General features: G+C 44.5%; 1 protein-coding gene across 2 annotated transcripts in view; it reads left to right on the forward strand.

Annotated features, from left to right (window-relative positions):
• The window catches only part of UBXN2A (UBX domain protein 2A), a 30,719-nt gene that overhangs the window by 124 nt on the left and 21,236 nt on the right, over positions 1-9,359 (forward strand). The window contains exon 2 of one of the 2 annotated variants that reach the window (XM_019520816.1): positions 3,596-3,649. In XM_019520816.1, coding sequence (XP_019376361.1) covers positions 3,609-3,649 — 41 coding nt within the window. In that variant the 5' untranslated portion in view covers positions 3,596-3,608. Of the gene's footprint in view, positions 1-345; positions 590-3,595; positions 3,650-9,359 lie in introns of those variants that run through there. The other variant, XM_019520817.1, reaches the window with a different exon arrangement.

A 9,359-nucleotide genomic window follows, 5' to 3' on the forward strand; every position in this document is an offset into this window, starting at 1 on the left:
CGGGCGGCGGCGGCGGTTGGGGAGGCGCGGGCCGGCCTGGGCTTCTCGGCTGCGCTGCCTCAAGGGGAGGGGTGTGTGTGTGTCATGGGTGTGCCTGTGTGTGTGTCATGGGTGTGCCTGTGTGTGTAATTGTGTGCCTGTGTGTGACGTGTGTGTCTGTCTGTGTGCATCCCTGTGTCTATCTGTGTGACCTGTGACGTGTGTGTATGCCTGTGTGTCTGTGTGTAATTGTGTCTATGCCTGTGTATGACGTGATGTCTGTGTGACGTGTGTGTCTGTTCATCCCTGTGTGTGTGTCGTGTGTGTTTCTTTCTGTGTGTCGTGTGTGTGTCTATGCCTGTGTGTGATGTGTGACGTCTGTGTGCGGTGTCTGTGTGTGACACGTGTGACGTGTGGGTGACTGTGAACAGCAGTGAAAGGCTCCAGAGGGATGGTTCAGAAAGGAGGGTCCCAGCCAGACGTGCAGAGGCCGGGATACGGCCACGTCACATGGCTGCTGGTGTGCAAGGAGTCCGGCATGTTTTAGGCCTGGCGCCTGAGCCATCAGAAGCAGGCAGGGATCTGTTTGGGATTTGAAATGATGGTGAGGGTAAGCGGCTGCACCTTCGAGGAGGCATGCAGGGGGCGGGAGGCCTGGTATGTGTTGCTCTAGAGTTGTTCAGAGCAGGTTTTTGCGGTGGCTTTTTGACCACCATGAAACCTGTCTCCGAGTGTTCAGTTTTGGTTGAGAGGGGTTAGTGAATCTTAAAAAAACCCCAAAGGGTTTTGTTTTGTTTTTTACTTCCTTTTTCATCACGCTCAGCCTATGGAAACAGGCTGTGGGGAGGCAGAGGGAAGCCTGGGCAGACCAAAAAAGGCTTTATGGGAAATTGAAAACATTTGCAGGCTTGGTTCTAGTTTTGGATGAATTGAACAACTTATTTATAAGCCTACAGAGCTCAGCAAGGCTAAAGCTGCTTGAGGTCAGGCAGGCACTTGTTTCCTTGCCTCTTGTTCCTCCCCATCTGCCTAGATTGTAGCCATTTGGATGAGACACCTCCTGTCTGTTCCTGTAGTGTATTTATTGCTATTGCTATTAATATTTAGATTTAAACTTTATCCAGAAAAGCTCAGAGTGGCAAAACCAAATCTAGGAAGTAGCACCTAGCACTCGGCAGTCTTGGTCCACAAGCAAGACTCCTAGACCCCATGATAATACATTATATAGGAAATAATAGTTGCTGCTCCAAAGAGTTTATTCTCTGAAAAGTTTAATTCTGGCAGTGATATTTGGCAGTGTTTATGCTTTTCTTTGTACAGGAAGAAAAATGGTATAACTGCCCCCTGGGCTCTGGGTAATGTTACTAGCTTTTGAAGCAATGAAGTACACCTTAATATTGTTTCCACTTGCGTCCTAACTAATGAAAGTGTTGTATAAGAATATATATGACAAGTGCTTGTGCTAAAGACGTTTCTTGGTCCTGTAAGTGTGTGTCCTCAGATTGTGTTGCAAGTTTGATGTCTTGAGAAATAAGTGGGAGTATAATGTATGCGAGGAAAGGTTAGAGCAAGGGAAAACGTGGGGTACGTGTTTACCTACATCCGTGTAATTGCGTGGTTATGCAAGAAAAATGAAATCCTGTCTAAGTGCACACTTGTTGCTTTTATAATCAGGAGTGATTGAAGCTCTAATTTAGAGATGCTCCCTAATTTAAAAGAATTGGGAATTGGGACATGGACCCTTAGTTATGTAGCAGCTGGTTATGTAGAGATACTGAAGGAGCTCCAGAGACTTGCCTACTACACACTAAAACTTTTTTGTTTAGTTCTTCTCATTCACGCCTGACTAGCCTCATTGAGCCAGCTGTCACCTAAAGCTACGTGTAGTGATCATCTCTCTTCTTGGAGACAGACTTCGAGAGGAAGCATTGGCATTCCAGTTCTTCTGCTACTCTCCAATAAGTTCTTGCTGCCAGGTCTGAATCAAAGAATGTAAACCAAATCCATGACTCGAGGACAAATATAACATGGAGGTGTAAAGTGTGTAGGCTCCTATACCAGCAAGATTGTATGCCACTAAATCTTTGTAATACTAGATTTGGACAGCTGACATGAGTGGTATGCTGCATAATCTGTATTTAATTTTACCCGTAATATAATAGTAAAATTAAGTGTAAAATACTATGGTATTTGGATAAAGAAAAGTATCTTTAATAGCTGACTAGGTTTGTATAGGGCTTTTATATGTGCAAGGCCTGTTTGTTTTTGTAAACAGAATTTAAGCCTAAAGACTTGCTTCTGTCTCGGTCTGGTTTTACAACCACTCTGATGATGTCTTTGTGGAATGCTCGGCAGACGTTGTGACATAACAGCACTAATCAATGTGTGTGCAAAGGGAGGTGATCCACAAAATAATTAACAGAAGATTAAAATTTTTGCATAGGGTAATAACACAAAAGATAAATGAGCTGGGTGCCAGATTTTAATATCCAGGAGATGCCTAAACTCTGTATAGTAAATCTACCTTGGGGATTTTTTTTTTAACATAAACTATTTTAAAAGGCAGGTTTTGAATTCAAATATATAAGTAAAGCTATGTGCATATCACATGATTATACGGTGCCCGCACAGTTGGGGAGGAACAAGAAATTTAAGTCTCACTGGTTTTTGTCTAGCTATTTTGGAAATGATTGGGTACTGTTACCTATTTTGCTTGCTCCAATACCTATGCACAGAGGCAACTTGGAGACTGCTGCAGATTTCTGAGCAGCTTCGATAAAGGTGGTGCCTAGCACTTAGCAGGATTTAGATCCTTAAATAAAGTGCCAAGTCGGAGTTCCTCTGCCCTTGTCAGGTCTTCAGTGCTTTCTATGTAGTTTTTGTGGCTTAAAATAATTCCCCGCAGAGCTCAGGGGAGAGCACAACAGGATCAGTATAGCACTTTTCAGCCCTATTGACTCAGCAGACTAATCCTGTAGTATGTTCAGCACTTGAAAATCCAGGATTTTTTTTTTCTAGTCCTTTTTCAACAAGAATCATGAGTTGCCATATCCAGTTTCAGGGACACTGCACCAGCTGGAGAGTGGAGGAACCTTGGGGGAGGACTTAGAAGGATGCTGCGTCTTTGGATTATGCACTGTCAAAGTGAAGGTCGGGGCTGGCAATGAGCTATTACAAAGGATGCCTGCATTGGCATTGCAGTTCTACTACCATCTGATAAGTACTGCTGCCAGAGTGTGAAGCAAAGAATGTAAACCAAATCCATGAAAATGGCAGTGATAGATTTTTTTTTTTTCTGTGCTTTCAAAAGAATGATGAAGCTTTTGAATTCTTGGGGGGAGTTGGGGGGTGGGGTGTTTCAAAAAATCACAGTTGTCTTCCTTTAAATGTGTGAGGCTGAAAATGGTACACATTGTATGCGTCATCACATTAGAAGCCGCAGGAAAACAAAGAGCCATCTGGAGACTGGAGCAGTTTTTGTAGATTCCTGTTTAAGTGAACTGTCAACACAGAACAGCTCTTAAAGGATGCAGAAAATGTAAACAACTCGGCTTCAGAAGTGCCAAGTGGGTCAAGGGTTTTGCCTATTTCTTACAAATCTTCTTTTCATAATTAGGCAAAGCATCAGAATGAAAGAAGTAGACAATATCAAAACTTTAAAAGAAGAGTGGTAGGTGCTCAGGTTCTTTTTTCTCCTGCTCGTTTGATTGCTTGTGTGGTTCTGCCCTGCCTTTTGCCTTATTTTCTTTTTAAAAAGTCAACCCCCCCACCATTACTGATACTTATAAAGCTGGCAAAAAATGACCTTTTGTAAAAATCGCATTAATTTACAGGCTGCCATTATGCATGCTTCCTTTGGATCCTGCATCGCAGACTGAGAGCTGAAATGAAATGAATTGAAACCATACCAGGCATGTCTCTCTGCTTGTTTCTCATCTCCTCTTAAAGGATGCAGCTGCCTTTACTAACTGGTTGGCTAAAGCAAGTGTTTCTGCTCCTTTTATCTCATGTCCCGCATCTCTTGAGTTGTTCTGCTTGTCTGATAAAGCAGTGAAGGACTTTTACGATTGAAGAATAAAAGGAATCTGCGCTGGAGATCTGTGTTTTTTTTTATCCATCTGCTCCACATATGCTTGGTTTTGCAAAAGTGGCGAACTGGGTTTGTAGAATGCTTTTTTTGCTTCTTCCTATAATCGCAACGTTAAATTCCCAATGTAGAAGACTTCCAAGTGCCTGCACAAAGATTTCTGCTTACAAGTAAATTCATAGGCCTGTTTTTTCTATTTTGATGTTTTGGAGACTGTTGTTATATATGAAGAGATCCTATTTATTTTGCCTATAAATCATTTTAACTTTCAAGGTAAAGCATAATAAATGCCTAAATTCATACTTTAGATTCTCTTTGATTAGCCTCAAGAAAAATATTTGTTAGGTTGTGCTGAACATGGGAAAAGAGTTTGATTATAATATTTTTTCCTTCTCTCTGTCAGTATGTTCTTTTGTGATGTTTAAAGGCATTGCTCTTATATCTGGTTGTGGGGTTTGCAGGAAGGGTTTGAGAGGATGTGTGGTGTGCATGGGAACCCCCACATGCACACCCCTGAGCCAGTCAGCATCTGCCCCACAGCATCCCAGAGCCTGAGTGCCCTGCAGTGTCTCCTCGTGACCACCAACAGTACACAGCCACAGCACGCCGCTATGCACCACCCAGCTGCACACAGTGGTAGCGGCAGGGACCAGTGCATGCAGCCATGATCCTGTGCACCCCGTGCTGGCTCTGGGCTCGCCCGTCAGGGCTGAGCAGCAGCAGCAGCTGGGCAGAAACTGCTGCTCACCACAGCCTAAAATGTTCTTCGAGGAGTTCTTGACCATTGGTCCTTGTCATCCCATGGGGCGCTCTGGTGAACAGACATTCCCCCAGATCAGGGATGGGCAAAATGTGACTTGTGGGCCAGATGTGGCCTGCCAAGCCATTCTATCTGGCCCGCGGGGCCCCTAAAAATTTAGAAAATTAATATTTATCTGCCCCTGGCTGCCTGTCATGCAGCCCTTGATGGCTGGCCAAAACTCAGTAAGCAGCCCTCCGCCCAAAATAATTGCCCGCGCTACCCCAGATCCTGATGCACACCACAGTCAACTTATAGGCTGCCACCAGATCTCCCATAAGCCTGCGCTTTTCCAGGCTGAACACTCCTACTGCCTACAAACTCATTGGGGGGGGCAGCAAGAAATAGGGGATACAATGTTTACTAGGGTGCCTGTTGGGGTAACTAGAAATAATGACCACAAACTGGAAGAGAGCAAATTCAGATTGGACATCAGGAAAAAATTCTTTCCAGTGAGGGTTGCCAAAATATGGACTAGGCTTCCAAGGGAGGTGGTGCTGTCCCCTTCCTTGGGGGTATTTAAAAGGAGATTGGACAGATACCTGTCTGGGGTCATTTGACCCCAGCACTCATTCCTGCCCAGGGCAGAGGATCGGACTCGATCTAATAGGTCCCTTCTGACTCTAACATCTATGGAACTATGACTCCCATGGCTCTCAGCCTCTCTTCATAAGGCTTATTCTCCTGCCCTCTGATCATATGCGTGGCTCTCCTCTAGACTCTCTCAAGCTTCTCCACATCCTTCCTGAGTTTTGCAGCCCAGAATTGGATGCAGTACTCCAGCTGTGGCCTCACCACGGTCGAGTACAGCAGGAGGATGACATCCTGAGATATACTTGAGAAGCATCTATAGATGCAAGCCAGAGTTTGGTTTGCTTTACCAGCTGCGACATCGCATTGGTGGCTCATGTTCATCTTGTGGTCAGTCATGACCCTCAAGTCTCTTTCAGCCATGGTGCTAGCAAGCATAGCACTGCCTAGCTTATAAGCGTGCTGCAGGTTTTTTCCCCCAAGGTGGAGTACCTTACATTTGTCAGTATTGAAAGTCATCAGGTTTATATCTGCCCACTTGATATACTGTGCTTGGATTGATTGACCTGTCTTACACATGGCAGAGTGGATGTTGAGAGGGAGGGTAAAAAGGACATATCCAGAATCTTCTGGTGTATGTTCAGGAATGTCAGGGTTTAGGAAGCTCTGATACAGAGCCCACATACCTATGGAGGCCTTTCCTCCATGAGAAGTCCAGTCCCCTTTTGTACTGGGTTAAGCTGCCTGCCTCCACAACATTTTGTGGCTGTGCGTTCCACAAGTTAATTACTTGTGGTGTGAAAAAGAACTTCCTTTTTGTTATTTTAAAACTTACTAGGCAATAGTTTCATTTTATATCCTCTAGTTCTAGTATTGTGGGAGATAATAAATGGTGCAGAGAAAGTTAAGATGTGTTTATTGTTTTATAAACCTTTATCTTGTTCCTGCTCCCAGTCATCTTTTTTCCGCTAAGATGACAACTCCTAGCTTATTTAATCGTTCCTCATATGGAAGGCCCTCCATACCACCGGTCCTCGTTGCCCTTCTGTTGTACCTTTCATAGTCCTATAACCTTTTTCAGGTGGAGAGGGATCAAAACTGAATGCAGTATTTGAGATGTGCATGTATAGTAGATTTATAAAGGAGCATAATGATACTTCCTCTTTCATTTGCAATTTCCTTTCTTATAATTTCTAACCTCTTATTTGCCTTTTCAGCTGCTGCTGAGCATTGAACTGATGTTTTTTGGCCAACTGTTCACATGGAATGGTCAACATTAAACGTCATCTGTTGTTTTTTGTTGCCTGTTTGCTCAGTTTTTCAAGATCCTTGTGTAGCTCTTCACAGTTCACTTTAGTTTTTGAATAATGTTGTCAGTTATTCACCTTCATGCCCCTCCATCCCCCCCATTTCAATTTCTTATGAATATGATAAACTTCACTGATCCCAGCACAGATCCTGATCTAGTTGGGGATGGTCCTGCTTTGAGCAAAGAGTTGGACTAGATGATCTCCTTAGAGCCTTCCAACCCTAGTTTTTAGGTGTGCACCAATAGAGATTTTTTTTGGCTAATACAAATGGCTGATTTTTAACAAGTCGTATTGGCCGATACCGATCCAATTGCCGATATGCAGCATGGGGAGCAGTGTCCAGCTGGTAAGTCTTGGGGGGATAAGGTACGGGCGGATGCAGGGGCCGTGCCCCCATCCCATGTCCCACCCTGTCTGTGCAGTACCTGCCCCTGTGCCAGCCCCACTCTCTTCCTCACCGTGGGGGCCTTGATCTGCATCCCCATGTCCCTTCCCTCCCCCACCTGCCTCCTCCCGCACAACAGATTTATCAGGCTGTACTGCAGCTGTGTGCATGTACATGGCATTTATTGGTGACATCATCGGCCACATCAGTCAGAAAAAGCTGATTGCCAGTAATTTCAGTTTTTCTTTTATTGATGCTGATACGATATGGGACTGATGTATCAGTACACCTCTACTAATTTTATATGATTCTGTCCCTGGTGGAGGAAGCAGGGAGGATCCCCCTACAGTTTACATCTTTCCATTCTGATAACTGATCATTTATACCCACCCTGTTTTCTGTCCTTAAGCCAATTTCTGATCCACAAGTGGATCTTCCCTCTGAAGGAGTGATTCTCAACCAAGTTATTGGTAGATCCTTTTAAGGATGCTATGCAAATTAGCACTGTTAGGCCTGTAAACACCAATATGATTCATAAAGTATACCAAGAGATTTCAGTTAGGAATCCAAGGTGTCAACAACATTGTAACCTGTTCTTATAGTGGAGGGACCTGAGCAGATCGAGTCTGACCCACAGCCTCTCTGCCTGTTGGAACCTGTTCCAGTGTTTTACTGCCCTCCTAGTGAGAGAGTTTTTCCTAATATCTAACCTAAACCTCCTTTGCTGGAATCTGACACCATTGCTCTTTGTCCTGTCATCTGCTGCCACTGAGAACAGTCTATCTCCATCTTCTCTGTAACCACCCTTCAGGTAGTTGAAGGCTGTTATTTAATCCCCTCTTGGTCTTTTTTCCAGACTAATAAGCCTAGCTTCGGTCCCCAGCCTGTACTGGTGCATGGGATGGTTCTATCCAAAGTGCAGGGCTTTGCACATGTCCTTATTGAACCTCATGAGGTTTGTTTTGGTCCAATCCTCCAATTTGTTGAGGTCTGTCTGAATCTTAGCCCTACCCTCCAGCATATCTACTATTCCCCCTAGCTTGGTGTCATCTGCAGACTTGCTGAAGGTCCACTCCATCCCATTTTCCTGTTGATCATCTTGTTGATGAAGACATTGAGCAAAACTGGCCTCAGAACTGACTTCTGAGGCAATCCACTTGATACTGGTTGCCAACTAGACACCAAGCCATTGACTATTACCCTCTGAGCTCAATGAATCAGCCAGTTTTCTGTCCACCTTCCAGTCCATTCATCCAATCTGTACTTAGTTTGCTTGCAAGAATGTTGTGGAAGGCTGTATCAAAAGCCTTGCTAAAGTCAAGGTATAGCATATCCACTGTTCTTCCCACATACGTACAGCCAGTCAAGCAATCAGATTAATCAGGCATGATTTGCCCTTGGTGATCACCACCTCCTCCAAGTGCTTAGAAATGAATTCCTTGAGGATCTGCTCCATGATTTTACCAGGAGCTGATGTGAGGCTGACCAGTCCGTAGTTCTGGATCCTCTTGCTTCCCTTTCTTAAAGGTGGGCACTATAGTCAAGAAATGAATGAGAGCTAAGAGCTGGCATTTTCCGAGGGATGTCTTGAGTCTAAAAAGGTTGAGATCCGCTGTTCTAATGCCATGATGTTGAAACCTTCTGTTGCATGCTTTCAGGATGCTAGGGTAGTACTAAGCGAGCTGTCCCTAGGTTTATCCAGCTCATTAACAACTCTTATAGTGTATGACAGGGATATGTGAGTGCAGAAAACCTAAATGATGTGGAAGCAACTTTGTGAGTAGCTTTTTCCATCTTGTCTTTAAAAAGCCAAAAAACCCACTCCTCTCCATACATTTTTTCAGGGGTGGCTTAATTAAATCTAACACAAGAGAGCAGAAAATAGGTTAGTGGGAGATTTGAATGGAAATTGTGAATTGTCTAGTAGTTTACTCTAAGGGGATGACAGCAGGCTGCCCAATGTATTTGATAGTTAACTTTTAGAGGTTTTGGTACAGATGAATGGAATGCTTTTTTACTCTTATGTGCACGTCACAAGCCTTGTATCTGTGGCGGGTGCAGAGATCCCACCTCAGGAACACAGCTGGGTATTCGTATCCCTCCGCTGTTTCCACCATGTGAGGCGGGCCAGTAGGGGGTGCTCCTGCACTGAGCCACCCACCTCCCTGCGCCCGACCACCTTCCAGGCTCCGAATGCCTCCCTAGGGGCGCCTTATGTCCGGCCGACCCCTCTCCCGGAGCACACTCGCTAGTCTGGGGGTAACGTGC

This window comes from Gavialis gangeticus, unplaced genomic scaffold (genome assembly GCF_001723915.1).
Source record: "Gavialis gangeticus isolate Ggan-Ray unplaced genomic scaffold, GavGan_comp1, whole genome shotgun sequence".
NCBI classification, from domain to species: Eukaryota; Metazoa; Chordata; order Crocodylia; family Gavialidae; genus Gavialis; species Gavialis gangeticus.